This window comes from Blennius ocellaris (genome assembly GCF_963422515.1).
Source record: "Blennius ocellaris genome assembly, chromosome: 19".
In the NCBI taxonomy this organism is placed as follows: Eukaryota; Metazoa; Chordata; class Actinopteri; order Blenniiformes; family Blenniidae; genus Blennius; species Blennius ocellaris.
Genome location: NC_137668.1, coordinates 23,549,955 through 23,565,130, shown reverse-complemented (window position 1 = coordinate 23,565,130; position 15,176 = coordinate 23,549,955). Strand labels below are relative to the sequence as shown.

The 15,176-nt window shown below is 51.2% G+C and overlaps 1 protein-coding gene across 5 annotated transcripts in view; it reads left to right on the top strand.

The window, feature by feature from the left end:
- Window positions 1–15,176, top strand: part of jcada (junctional cadherin 5 associated a) — a 40,559-nt gene that overhangs the window by 13,493 nt on the left and 11,890 nt on the right. For 2 of the 5 annotated variants that reach the window (XM_080515187.1, XM_080515183.1), the window contains exon 2: window positions 14,445–15,055. In XM_080515187.1, coding sequence (XP_080371313.1) covers window positions 14,649–15,055 — 407 coding nt within the window. In that variant the 5' untranslated portion in view covers window positions 14,445–14,648. Of the gene's footprint in view, window positions 1–8,862; window positions 9,164–13,955; window positions 14,334–14,444; window positions 15,056–15,176 lie in introns of those variants that run through there. The other 3 variants (XM_080515186.1, XM_080515185.1, XM_080515184.1) reach the window with 3 other exon arrangements.

The following is a 15,176-nucleotide window of genomic DNA, read 5'->3' as shown; positions in this document are numbered from 1 at the left end:
GCGGGGCTAGCGTTGGCTACCAGCGGGCCAGAGTCCGGCCACAAATACGCAGTTTTCCGCGTCTTCGCCCGCGTCTGGAGGCCACCGCCGGGCGGGGGAGCGAGTCGGGGGCTCTAACGCCGCGCCGTAGTCGCGCCGTGCAATCCGGCGGACGTTTCCAGCGTCGCCGCGCGACCGCCGCCTCTCAAGAGCGGCCGCGAACTTGGTAGAATTTGCGCCTCCGCGCAGGCGGGCGAGCCGCCGGAGTTACGGAACACCGATCTCCTCGCGTCGCGAGCCGCCGCGAGCGGCACTCGTCGACGCCGAATTGAAGGGGAGACCTCTACGGATCCGCGCAAGGTCTTCGGTCGCCCCCCCCCTATCCACCCCCCCCCCCCCCCAACGCAGGTACGCATGTGTTGTTTACTTGACGGAGGCGTGAATGTTGCGGACGTTCCAACGGGCTTCCGCGCCGCTTTGAAGCCCACATCTGTGCGCGAAGCGGCGCGGCGCGGCGCGCGGCGCGGCGGTGCGCAGCGGGGGGGGGCCCCGGCGAGTGATGCCGCTTCGACATCGCACGTCGTGTCGAGCCCCGTCAATCATGTCTGCCCGAATGCTGAGGAGCGAACAAATGGCGTTGGGGAACCTCATCTTCCTCCTCCTCCTCCTCCTCCTCCTCATCCTCATCTTCCTCCTCCTGCCAAGTTTAGGTCTCTTTGATGTTTGCACGTTGTCACCTTGTCACACCTGCAGCATGTTTTGCATGACGACGGCTGCAGCTTGACCTCTCTTCTCTCTTCTCCAGCCTCCAGCCTCCTCCTCCTCCATAACCTTGCATGCACACGTGCATCCGGCCGTGCACGCGCTTCTGCCTCGCGCTCAGCTGGTAAACACGACGCGCGCGCGGCGGCGGTGGAAGTTAAACGGAGCGGCGCGGCGCCTTGAATCACGGCGGATCGCGGCTCAGTGGGTTTGGGATTTTTTAGAAGGTTCCTGCACATATAGTGTCCCCTGTCAGCAGGGGGGGGTGGGGGGCTCTGGAGGCCGGCTGGCCAATAATTCACCTCACAACTCCAGTTCATGGTTTCACAAGTTATTAGTGTTGCAGGGCAGCGTCTCGAAAAAGTGTCTCGTGTTGTTTACGGCCCGACTCGCTGGTGACGTGTGGAGGCTGGCAGCACCACAGACGTCTGCGTTTGGATGGTAGAATGTCACTACCAGTGATTCAGGCACTATTTTTAGACGAGTCGTTGTTGTTTTCATGCCGTTTCATGTCTTCTCGTGTGACGGAATGTATAAATAAATGTATAAACGCATGCTGGAGGTCACATTTGAAGCTCACGTCGAGGAGGAACGGAAAAGCGCAAGTGTGTTGTTATTTAACCTCGGGGTGTTTAGATTAAAAAGAAAATTATCTTTCTCTTTGGGGCTTTTTAAAAAATGTTTTAGGTTTTCACATGAAAACGCAAAAAAACGTCCGTTTAAACGACAGCGGTACTGAAAACTATTTTTGGAAATGGTGTGGAAATCGGGTTGAACGCACATCAGTGGGTGACCAATACGGAAAATGTCTCCTGGGACTTTTATTTTGGCAGGCACATCAATAACAATCCAGCTTTGTCCACTGGAACGTCGGTGACATCGCATCGTTAATGTTTACAGCGTATCGTTCTCATGCTGCATGTGCGTGTGGCTTCATTACACACACACACACACACACAAAAACCAGCACCCACTAGTGGCCCGGCATGAAAACTACATCAAAACACGAAACTTTTCTGATACGAAAACACAAAAAAACGAGCCGCCAGGTACAGTTTTACTTCAGAAAAAAAAGTGGGAGCGGGGTGGAGGGTGGTGGTGGTGGTGGTGGTGGTTGAGGGGATGGAGGGTGGTGGTGGGGTTGGGGGGGATCAGGATGATCAACACTGTCCGGGAGGGATCTCTGCTCTCGGCGAAGGCTTTTCATCGCTCACATCAAAAGATGTCAGGATTGTACACGTGGAGAGAGAAAAAAAAATGTTGCACCACCATCACCACCACCACCTCCACCTCCACCACCACCGCAGCAGCAGCCCCCAGTGAGTGTGCGTTTTCACAGGGGACGGTAGAGAGAGGTGTGTGTGTGATTAGAGAGAGAGAGAGAGAGAGAGAGAGCTACGTGGTAGATCTTCAACACATCCTTGAGACTGGGATGGTGTGGGAACACGAGGCCGTGCGAGATGCCCCGAGGGGGGGTGGGGTTGGGGTGGGGTGGGGTGCAGCATGGTGGGATGGGAGGAGGAGGAGGAGGAAGAGGGGGGGGGGTATTAAGAGGGGAAGCGGCTCATTAACTCCTTCCAGCAGCCGGAGGAGGAAAAAGGGGTTGGTCAGCAGAAAGTGAAGGGGGCCCTTCACGGCGGTGGAATGAGTCACTCCAGTTCAACTTTCGGGAGCGATGAACCGCGGTTTAGCCGTAACTTCCTCTTTTTAGGAGCACGCCGTTCCAGGAGAGAGAGAGAGAGAGAAGAGAGAGAGAGAGAGAGAGAGAGTGCTGTTTGCCCGGCTACAGGGATCCCCTCCGAGGTCTTGCCTGATGTCACACTGTGATGTCAGAGGAGAGGTGACGCAGGCGGCGAGGGAGGGAGGGGTGGGTGGGTGGAGGGGGGGGGGGAGGACGAAGGAGGCTGGCGGATGAAGCCAGTCAGAAAACAAAAAACAAAAAAAAAAACCGTGTGAACGCCACCGACATCTGCCAGCGACTTGGAATGGATCGCACGCTCCGCACGCCGCGTGCATCCTGGAAGCACGCTGGATTCCGTCCGATTCGTCGTCCATGTGTCTGGCAGATGGAGACAACCCCCCCCCCCCCCCCCCCCCACCCTCACACCCCCCTCCACCCCCACCCCCCGTGTCAGATGTCTGGCAACGTGGCGACGGAGCCCTTGAAATCACCCCGACTGCCCACTGTTGTATGTTCACAATGCAGTTGGTACCCCCCCCCAACCCCCCTCTTCAACCCCCCCGCCCCCCCCCCCCCCCCCCCCCCCCCCAACGTCCATCAGGGCGTCCATCACTTCCTTTGTGTGGCAGAAGCCTGTTCAACCCACCTGTAATGTGCATCACCGTCGCCTGTCAACACGATTCCGTCAGCTGTCTCCTCCACGTCCTCAAAGGGGACTCGTGTTCGTTTTTCAGGATTCTTTTTTTATATTCTGGAATTCCCAGTGTGGGGAGAAAGAAACAAAACAAAACCCCAAACCTCATGTACGGTACGGTTCCTGCAGCCTCTCGTCCTCGGCGACGGAGCGTCTCTCTCGCGGTGGACTTCGCCTGCCTCCCGTGTTCGAGGAAGTCAGAAATAACCGAACGACTGTCGTCTCGGTGTCGGATGTTCACCTCGTTAACCCGTTAACTCGTTAACACGACAGTCTTTTTGGTGACGAGCTTGCGGAGGAACTCGTTCGGTGTCGTTTTGATCGTCACTCCACCGAGACGTCGTCAGGTGGAAGCGTACTACCGTACTACCGTACTACCGTACTCCGTGGGCCTGACCGACTGAAGTCCTGTTCACGCCACGTCTCAATTGAAAAGCATCGTTTCAGAAAATGTTTGTGTTTCGACGGCAACGTTTCGGAAACGGTGTGCGTCGCCATGGAAACGTCAAAAACGCTGAGAGCACAATGTCGTGGTGAATCTTCACGGGGAAGAATTAAAGACCTACCTCCTTCCTACCTTCCTTCTTACCTTCCTAACTATATACCTCCTTCTTACCTACCTACCTAACAACCTACTTATTTCCTACCTAACTCCTTCTTACCCACCTGACTACCTACCTACTTCTTTCCTCCTTCTTACCTACCTACCGACCTACCGTCTTACCTCCTTCTTACCAACCTACCTACCGACCTACCGTCTTACCTCCTTCTTACCTACCTACCTACCTACCTCCTTCTTTCCACCTACCTTCCTACCTCCTTAGCTACCTAACTAACTACCTGCTTATTTTCCTACCTACCTATGTACCTCCTTCTTACCTACCTTCATTCCTACCTCCATCTTGTCTACCTCCCTACCTACCTATCTACCTACCTGCTTCTTACCTAGATACCTAACTACCTACCTCCATCTTTCCTACCTACTTAGCTACCTACATACCTCCTTCTTACCTATCTTCCTACCTCCTTCTTACCTAGATACCTAACTACCTACCTGCATCTTTCCTACCTACCTAGTTACCTACCTACCTAGCTACCTACCTACATAACTCCTTCTTACCTATCTGCCTAGCTCCTTTCTACCTCGTTCTTACCTACCTCCTTGCTACCTACCTGCCTACCTCCTCGGAGGTGGTCCAATACAGCGTATCCCTATATGGAGTATAAATCCGGGTACATTTGCCCTCTTAAAACTAAAATCCCTCCATCATACTGGTTGTAAATGTGACTGAACTTGATGCACAGCAGGTTCCCCCGTTAAACTCTCTGGATGACGCCCGACTTGGTAACATGTGCCCGTGCAGGATTGTTTACTGAATTTGCTTTCGTAATACCGAGCAGCAGGCATGCGGAGTCCACATCTGATTAGCAGAAAGCCGGAGCGTGCTAACCCTTTGATCACCGTGTTCCTGGCTGATGCGCCATGCCACTGTCGTCTCCAGCGAGCCCCGGACCTTGACTGACACTAATTACCATGAAGCCCGTTTGGCAGGGCTCAGAACCGCGGCCCGCTGGGCCTGGGGAATAGTTCAGGTGAAGCCTACTGTGTCGCCTGGCAGATTAGCATGCTCAGTAACATGGCTTTTATGTTTGTTTGTTTATTTCCTTTCTTTTAATTCCTCATATGAAACGACCTTTTTTTTTTTTTTTTAAACCCCCGGGCCTCGGCCCCCCCCCCTCCCCGGCGGATACGTGATGTCGGGTTTGCTGCGTTTGAGCCCGGCTACGCGACGTTGACATAATTAGCGTGCGCGTCGTCTGCGCCTCACCGGTCGCCCTGTGCATTAACGAGCTACTAGCCGCGGCGTTCGTGTTCCTTTGTTATTGACAATTTTATTTCTTTTTTGCTTTGATTGAAGCGTTGAGGCCGCTTTTAAACAGTGCAAACGTTTGGCTGGGCTACTTTTGTTTTTTTCAATCAGTTGCAGACCATCATGTTGCAGAGTGTCATGTGTTGGAAAACGGTGGAATAAAAACAACCCCCCTCCCCATCCCTCCCCCCCTCCCTCCCTCCTCCTCTTTTCTCTCCAGCCCATCCTGCCTTTGATTTCCCTGCCAGTAGAGTCTGACTGTAATAAGTTTTGGACCAAAGCAATGCAGCGGGAATATCTCAGCGGCCCACATGCTATTGTCTGTAAGCTGCCATTCACAAAAGCAAAAAAACAAAACAAAACAACTGTTGCCATGGGATGCTCAACAAAATAATAGAAGTGGGTGTTTTTTTTGGGTGTTTGTTTTGGACAAACCTTTCCTGCATGAGCTAATTGACTCACAAATGTGACGGCCCCTCCCTCTGTCGCTGGAGGAATCCCGTCTTGAAGGTCGCGTGTTGTGCCAAATTCAGCTTCTGACAGTAAAATGTGTCTGACGCCCCGGGAGTGGAGAAAGTCTGTCGTATCCCTCACTTGCTCGTGTGCTCAAACAGGCGACTTGGAGATTTTCCCTTCGTGACATCACGCAGGGAAAATAACCTTTCCGGTGGTGGACACTCACTTTGACCCTCCCAAAGGTAGATTAAAAAAATGGCCAAATATTAATGACCGAGAACCGAAAAGTAACGCATACGACCAAACTAAGTTCCGTCTTCAGACACGTCATTTTTTTTTTACTCGCCGTCTTCAGGAGCCTCCTTCTGGGTCTCGTCGCGATAAATCCGCTGTAAACATTAGCGCATTGTACCGGTGTCTCGAATTAACTGGTTTCTGTGTTAAATGGTGACAGACTTTCGTTGCTGCTGTTTATCGCCCCACATCCAGCTTTACTTTGATTTTCCCTCCATTAGAACATTGGATCCTAGGAGCTACATTCAGAATCTGCTGTGTCTGTGTGAGCTGGACTGGCTCCGCCCACACACACGCCCATCTATGGTTAAGAGGAAGGAAGTACTTCCTCTCGTGGCGCCATGTACCGGAGCAGAGCTGCCTGATTGTGGGAGGAGTGAAAGGGGGAGGAGCCTACCTTGATTGTGATTGGCTAAACCCCCCGATGACACTATATAGGGTTTGATTTCTGATTGGCTGCTTGGAGCAACACACTTTTTTAAACCTGGAAGAAGCCGGGGAGAGAGAAGACACACTGTCTTCTCTTCTGTGGCGTCGTTCCAGGTATGGAGACGATCAGTACTGCTGGAAAACCTTGAGGAAGTGAATTTTTGCATGATATAAAACGGAAGGCTCTTCTCGTGTGAGACGGGCCTGGAGTTGAGCTCACGAGAGGAACTTTTAAAATGGCTGAAATTCAAAAAATCCAGGCTGGATTTGGGGAAATACACTTTGAATACAATTGTTGTTGGACCTTTGACAACTATGCGAAATTGCTGAAAGAAAGCTAATATAATGGGGGACCTTTAAAACTATATAAGTACTGCTCTGTGTAAAATGTGCTGTAAATATTTTTCTTTTTTTTAAAAAGCCCTGAAATAATTCCCCCATCTGTCAGTGAATGGCGTGTCTGTACTGGTTAGATTTGGTTGGAGTCGAAGAAGCTGAGCCAAGATCTCTTTAAAAAAAAAAAAATAGGTCTTGACCCAGTTGTGAAACTCCAGTGTGGTTTGACTGAAGTATGAATGCAACGCGAGTCCAAGACGTGGAAACCAAACCAGACGAGAGCCTGACGGGCGTCGGAGCCTCCGTCTCCTCGCAGCGCCGTCTTTCCTCCACCCGAGGAATTTCCGCCGCCGTTTTGGCTCTTTTTTTATACATTTTCACGAGCGTCCGTGACTCCCGGGCTTTCAGGAACGCCAAGGCTGTAATCCCCACAAGTGCATTTAGCCCGGCAAACAACATCGATGTGGAAGTTATGAAAGTGCTGTTGCGTAATGGACACTGTTAATGCCTCCAATGTGAGGCTTACGTCTTTTGGCCTCACCTTAGAAGAATGAAATGAAAGCCAAACTTCAAAGTAGAACTCCTTTTCTTTAAATGGCACAGTATTTTCTATGATTTATTGTGTTAATGTTTCTGACATTTTTCTGATATTTAACCAGTTTTGACTGATGCTATGTCTGTTTTTCGACCCTAAATATTTAAAATTTATGATTTATTAATGAACAAATCTGGTTTTACAAGCGTATTGGCCTTAATAGGGTTTACTGGTCCTTCTATTCTAATTAGTTATCTAAAATATATCACTTTTTGTTTGTATTTTAAAAGGACATGAGTGTGATGACATGATTTTGTTATTTTAGTCGGCGCCGCTATGATGCTTTCTAAATGGGTCAGATGTGAAGCTTTAAATCTGATGAAGACTTTCTCTTCTTCAGATCTGAAGCTGATGCCGGCGAAGAGACGAGTGCCTTTAGCTCGTTAATTTAGCCACGTTAGTTTTTGTGTCAGAACAGTTTTTGTGTTCGGCCACTAGGGGGTGCTGTTGTTTGGGTTTTTTTGTAATAAAACCACACAAAGATGCGTGCAATGGGAGTAGTGGGACTGTTATTGTGGTGACTGTCAAAATAAAAGTACCAAGTCCCAGGAGAATATCTACTGGGAGTCATGACACCTCTGGAGGAAATGATGATGTCATTGTCCATCTACTGAGCATGTGCAGAAGGACTATTATAGAAAAGTTGTGTCCCCCCCGGTTTCCACGGAGACGATTGTTTCTAAAAGTTCAGCCATGGGACCTGCAACGTTTTACCCGGTTGCTGTGGAGATGGAGCAGCGTTGTTTTTTCATCTTCACTTGAAGTCGTCGTCGTGGAAACGGGGCCCGAGTCACACTGGTTTTTAAGTACTTATTTAGAAACAAGTTATTTCTCACAATAAATTAATATGTACCATGTGGGACCACTAGGTGACACTGTGCGACGACGAAAGGCTTCTACAGTACCACTGAAAAAAATCTCCATTGCAGTCATTTTGCCTTACAGTGCAAGGTAAATGTCGTCAAGCTGTACCACAGAAAATACAACCGAAATTTAGCCCGTGTTCTTCAAATTGCTAATCGCCAGTAGAGCTACACTCGGTAGAGCGGCAGACCTTCACCAGCGACACATTTGTTTGTGGAGCCGAGTTCGCATTGCTAGCATGATAGCCGTTAGCTCATGTCGATGAAACTGTGAGCAGGAAGCGTCTCCATGGCAACAGCCGCTGATCTCCTTTGAGCTCCATGAGGTGCCTCTCATCCGCTTTGTATGGGAAATTTTTGGGAGATTTTTGGGGGACTTATTCTGAAAGGGTTTGTCGTCAACATCCCAAAATCGAATCCATTGGTTCTTGGATGATGACAAGTAAACACGCGCGGACGAAAACGCTCCCTTCAAAGGTAATCAACAAAGTAAAATGCTCCTTCTGTCTCCATAATAAGACAGAAAAACGCTGCCTCCCGTGTCTCAGACACTCGCGTTCTTCGTGTCGCTCAGAATTTCCTCCCAGTCAAACCGGCAATCGCTTCGTCCCGGCGCGCCGCCTCCATTTTTCACCGTTGCCAGCGAGTCCTGATTTTCCCGAGCCTCGGCGGGACTCGTCCTGATGGATGGTTTGTGTCTGGCGGCCGTGCAGCTCCACGGATAATGTGCCCACTTCTCCACGTTGCTGAGTTACCGCTCCACCTGAGGCAGGGGGGGAGGGGGGGGGGGGGGGGGAGCGGTAGGGTCACTCCGGGTGAAACGTGGCTCGAGGTCGTCGCCGGCTGTTTTGTTTCTCCGGCCCCCGAGCCTTAATAAAAAAAGAAAAGAAAAGAAAAGAGAACCGACGCCTGCGCCTTGTTTTCCCCGGGACACGCGGGACCCCGCCGAGCGCCTGATTGGAAACACTTGCGCCGCCGCCGGCTCGCCTCCCGTTTCCCCGCGACGACGACGCACTTCCTCAGGAAGGAGCGGCTGGAGTCGCCCGGATAAACACAGCCGCTGTTTGCAGAATGCGACGGGTCCCGTCACCCCAGAGGAACCCCTGTGAGAGGCAGATGCGGACCCCACCCCTGAGAGAGAGGGTGGGGGGTTGGTTCAGTCGCTGCAGATCCGAGGAGGCGTAGGAACAATGTGCCGGAGAGGTGCGGCTCTCGTGGAATATTTTTAGGAAAGTGAGCTTATCGTCCTTTTTTTCTGGTTCCGGGCTCTTGGTGGTTTGAGATTTCCTTTGTTGCGCTGGAGCCTGTTACATCCAGATTTGGGGTTTCAGAGCAGGCTGCGCTATTTTAGCACGTCCGCGTCGTCTTCGGGACGACTTTAGTCGCTCTTGCCCGATGTTTTCAAGGACACAAGGACCGAGGTGTCCTAAGACGAGTTTCATCCAGCTCGACCTTCCCATGCGAGGCCTGCGATCGGTAGGATCAGCGCGGCTGCCGAACACGCCTCGGACGCCGCCGGTTCTCTTGTTCCCCGGTCCGTCCAGCATTGTCTTCCCTCCCTCCCTCCCTCCTCTACCTCCCTTCCTCTACCTCCTCCTCACCCCTCCGTCTCCGCTGGGCCATGAATAAGGAGCTGACACCAAACTGTCAACCTGCAAGCCGTCATGCCCCTGCAGCCCGCCGCCGGTGCAGCCACCAGGAAGGGCACGCCACCCCTCCGCATGCATGATGCATCGAGAAAAAGATTTTTTATTTTTAATCTTTTTTTTTTTTTTTTTTAAATCTGTTTTTACTTAAACGAGGCCCCGGTTCAAAAAGTTCCGTGGACCAGAAGCTGACGTGGCTCGTGCTGTTACAGTAGCGGCGACGCGATGAGAGACGCTAGCCCGCCAGCCGTCATGTGGTTCTGTTTATTTTTAGCTCACTTAGCGGCATATGCTATCCATAAACTATATCATTATTAATACTCCCCTCCGAGTGCGCAGTGTCATTAAAAATACAGCAGATCAGCCCCCTGCGTTTCCCAGCCCCCATACTTTTTTTCCTTCCTCCTTTTTTTTTTTTCCTCCTCCATTTACTAAATCCTTAAAGGCCGCAAAGCCACCGTCTTTCTTCTCTTTTTTTTCCCTCCAGCACAAGAAGGCATTGTGGCGCAGCACAATGTTGTTGTGTTTTGGGGGATGAAAGCCGGCCATTGTTGCGAGCTGTCGCTTGAATCCGAGGTTTTATTTGATATAAAATGGGTAATTCCATTGCGTAACAGCATTAAGCGACATTTAAACAGAGAGCTTGTCATAGGAAAGGAAGTTGTTGTGGTAGTGGAGTGGGGGGTGGGGGGGGGGGGGGGGGGGGGTTGTTGCTCAGCGAGGGCGGATCACTTTACAGGAGGAAATCCTCACTTTCACCGATGACGGGAGATAATCCCGGTCCAGTGACGACACCGTGAGCAATTGCCTCGGATTTACGGGTTGAGCTGGATTACAGAGCATATGGATGCAGATTAATGCAGGTTCATATGCAAAAAACCAGGAGTATCATCAGGATGAGGACTTTGACCCGAGGCTCGCCTAATTAGGCCTTTGTGACGTCGTGATGAGGTCTGACGCCGGTTCCTCTTCGTTCAGAGGAAAAAACACCTGAATTCATATTTATCAGGCGACGTGTCCGTGTCGACAAATATTAGCGTCTTAGGGTTCCGTCCACACCAGGAACCTGGTTCACCTGAACCAGATGTTTCTGGCCTGTCGTCCACACCAGGAACCTGGTTCACCTGAACCAGATGTTTCTGGCCTGTCGTCCACACCAGGAACCCGGGTTCACCTGAACCAGATGTTTCTGGCCTGTCGTCCACACCAGGAACCTGGTTCACCTGAACCAGATGTTTCTGGCCTGTCGTCCACACCAGGAACCCGGGTTCACCTGAACCAGATGTTTCTGGCCTGTCGTCCACACCAGGAACCCGGTTCACCTGAACCAGATGTTTCTGGCCTGTCGTCCACACCAGGAACCCGGGTTCACCTGAACCAGATGTTTCTGGCCTGTCGTCCACACCAGGAACCCGGGTTCACCTGAACCAGATGTTTCTGGCCTGTCGTCCACACCAGGAACCTGGTTCACCTGAACCAGATGTTTCTGGCCTGTCGTCCACACCAGGAACCCGGGTTCACCTGAACCAGATGTTTCTGGCCTGTCGTCCACATCAGGAACCCGGTTCACCTGAACCAGATGTTTCTGGCCTGTCGTCCACATCAGGAACCCGGTTCACCTGAACCAGATGTTTCTGGCCTGTCGTCCACACCAGGAACCTGGTTCACCTAAACCAGGAACCCGGTTCACCTGAACCAGATGTTTTTGGCGTGTCGTCCACACCAGGAACCTGGTTCACCTGAACCAGATGTTTCTGGCCTGTCGTCCACACCAGGAACCTGGTTCACCTAAACCAGGAACCCGGTTCACCTGAACCAGATGTTTCTGGCGTGTCGTCCACACCAGGAACCTGGTTCACCTGAACCAGATGTTTCTGGACTGTCGTCCACATGAGGCAGTTTTAGAAGCATGAAAACAGGTTTTTTTTTTTAACACGGGTCCCAGAGTGGGGAAATTGTAAAACCCTGGTTCGTGCTGTCCAACCCCCCGGGGTGTGGACGGCAAACACACTGTGGAAAAGAGAGGATGTAATCGCCCCCCCCCCCCCTCCCCCCAGTGCGGTCTGTGATGTCATCAAATAACCACAACAATCAGGGACGACAAGCTACTGACGCTAGCAGCAGGGCGAGCATAGACCTATAGAACTAGAGTTAAAAACGGGTTTATGAGCAGGACTCTACTTTCTATGTGCTTTGTCTTCTTCTGTGTTTTTGGTGCATTTGGTGAGTCACAGCGCCCCTCAAGGCCTGGCATGTGTACTACAAGCCCTGAAGCCTCATGTTCATTAGTGACGTGTTGGCGGAGGTTTTTTTTGGAGAAGGCTGGGGAGAAAAAAGTTTTTTTCATCGTGTGGATGCACCTTTAGGTCGCCTCCTCGCTCGCAGAGTGTCTCAGAGACACCGTGACTTATTGAGCGTCGTCACTGGCCCGCTGCCCGGCTGCAAGTTCAGCGAGAGTTCGCGGAGTGACGCTCGGTGAGGAATCGTCTTTGTCCCTGGTCCTTCGTTCTCGTCGCCAAGCAAATGGCGCGAACCCGCCACCCTTCGCTTCTTCGACTTTGGCTCAAGAGAATCTCCCCGAGCCGGCTGGAAACAGGCTTCCTTTTGAAGACATATTACGAAAAAAAAAGACACAAAGAGTTAAAACTTGACAAAAGTATTAACTGGGTAAGCGCCAAGAGTCAATCCCCCAACACTAACAGGTTTAAGGTTTTAAATGAGAGAGATAATCGTATTAGAGAGCCAGACGTACAAAGAGAGCGCCATTTCACGGTCTTGGATCCGGTTAATCACCTAGTGGGCTGTCCCGGCGGCGGGGGAGGGGGGCGGGGGTGGGGGGGGTCAGGTAGACGGGGGATGACGAGTCAGTGCCGTTCGGCAATCAAGGTGTTTGAAGCGCCTGCGTTGGGTTTCCGGCACCGGGTCGGACTCCCGGTTGCCAAGTCTTATTAAGGACAGCCAGGTTGTTGTTTTGCCGCCTGATGCAGCATCGGAGGGTAGCGGAGGACTTGAGCCGCGGCAGCATCTGTCCTGTCGACAAGGCAGCAAGTCATGACTTCATCAAGGGGCATTACATCAAGAGCCGGCGCTCTACTGGGTATCATCAGTCCAATTCTTCATCAGTCCCTCAGACGGACACTGGCAGCCCTTTTTTCTTCTTTTTTACCCCCCAACTCTGAAAAACGTTCATATGTAATGTGACATCAAAGTTGTTGTTTTTTCTGTGCTTTGATCTCTGGGTCTGAAGCACAAGAACTCTCATACTGGGGAGTTGATACAGTTTTACATGCACTCGTTTGTGATTTAACCAGGATTAAATAGTTTTAATGGAGCTTTTATTCGTCCCGTGATACCAATAGACTCGTTGTTTTTCAAAAGTCCCATCGGTATCGCCCAAGGTTACTCCGCTTGGCTAATTTTAGAACGTTGTTTGGAAGGAATTCCTTAAAAGTGAATATTGTGGGGTTTTTTTGTGTTTTTTTTTACAGCTGATCTGTTTTTTGATGTCTCTCAACAGTTTACGGCTTTAATACGCTTGTTTTAAATCAGGGACGTCAAACACGAGGCCGGCAGGAAGCTCCGATCGGGACAAACCACCAAGAAACTTGTAAAAGATTCACAGAAAACATAGATTTTTAAACACATTTCTTAAAGGGGTCATGTTATTATTCTTTCTAATGGTTCCCCCAACAGTAATAGCTTTAAATCCATGCGGTCAGGATGAGTTGGTACAAACACCCATAATGCAACAGGCTTTTTTTGGGGGGGGGGGGCGGGGGGGGGGGGCATCTGACTGTATTTTAAACCAGAAAAAAAATTTATTGTTTGGTTCAGCAGAATGTAGACCGTCTTCATCATCATTCGCCACAACCAAGAAAAACGTTAAATTCAACAGTTATCATGGCGTCATCAAGACTCCCACAGTCTCTCGTAGTATTTAATGACAAAACAGCCGGTATGTGTGTATTTTTCCAATGTAAATTCAATCATCAGTAAATGGGAGGATGTGAGTGTCTTTTTTTTTTTTTTTTTATCTTGGTACGTCAGCCTATAATCTCCATTAATTAGTGGTTTAATGTGTGAAGCATCAGGAAGCCTGCCGCCTCAGGTGACGTCCCTACATGGTGTGTTTTGTTTCAATACGCCGCGAATGTCGGCAAGTGACTGTGGAACGAGATTTAAATGTGACCCAAATTCACTGGGAGAAGCAGCACACTGAATTAAATAACTCACTGAATCACTTGCTGATTCCCCCACTCTCACTCCCGAGTTTTTAAAAATTTATTTTTTTTTTAGACTAATATTTATATATTTTTTTGTATATTTCGGGGGCAAATATTCCCAATCTGAATCCACATCAGGTTTAAAAAAAAAATAAAAAAAAAAAATCAAGAGGTGAGAGCAGCTTCCTTTACCGCCACTGTACGGGAGTCTGCAGGGAAACACTGTATAAACCCCGCCGCCACCGATGATGATGATGATGATGATGATGATGATGATGATTACGCTGCTGTGGGTTGTTGTTTGTTTACTTCCCGGTAAAGGAGCGTTTGGCGATGGCAGGAGGTTTGTTGCTATGAGGATCAGGAGAAGACGACAGGGAGGGAATGTTCACTGTCACAAATGGCTTTTTCTTTTTTTTTTCTTTTTTTTTTTTTGTGTTCCGTTGCTCGGCGGCGTCCACAAAGGTGAAAGAGAAGGTGGACGTGGGTCAGAGGGATAATGGGGTTAGTGTCACCTTCTTTTCCTCCGTGTCTCGTCTCGCCGCTTCATGTCATCCCCCTCTCTCTCTCTCTCTCTCTCTCTCTCTCTCTCTCTCTTTCTCTCTCTGTTCCCAGCGATGGCCTCGGCGGCGCAGCAGTGCCGGTGATCCTGCCGCTGCACGTCGGGAGGAAGCAGAGACGCCTTGACGACCGACCGACCGACTGACCGACCGACCGACCTTCCTCTCCGCAACAAAAAAAAGAAAAGAAAGAAGGAATAAAAAAAAAAGCAGGGAGGGGAAGAAGAAGGAAAACACACCAGCATAAACAAATGCCACCATGTACAGCGTGGAGGACCTCCTCATCTCTCATGGATACAAGCTGCCCAAACACCCCGCCTCGTCCACCCCGACCCCGGTGGCGGCCACCGCCGCCGCCGCCGCCTCCTCCGCCCGCCGGCCCCCGCCGTCCTCGCCGCCGTCCTACAGCAAGCACCACGAGGTCCTGGAGAACCGGCCCGGCTCCCGGGCGATGAACGGCTACGAGCGGGGCGCCGTGGTGGCCTACGGGAACGGCGGCGGGACCAGGCAGCCCCAGGCGTACGGCGGAATGGGCGGCGGCGGCGGCGCCTGTCCCAACAACAACAACAACGAACCGAGGGACCGGAGCCACCCGAGGCGCGAGGGGGAGAACCGGAGCCAGACCGACACACACTCCTTGGGGGAGTCGCTGACCTCGGACAGCGGGTAAGATATGACCGCCGCCGCCGCCGCCGCCGCCCGCCGCCCGCCGCCGCCTCGCCGCGGTTCCTCCTCACCCCTCATCGACTCGCCGGTCGTTGGTTTTGATGGGGCGCATTAACGGCAC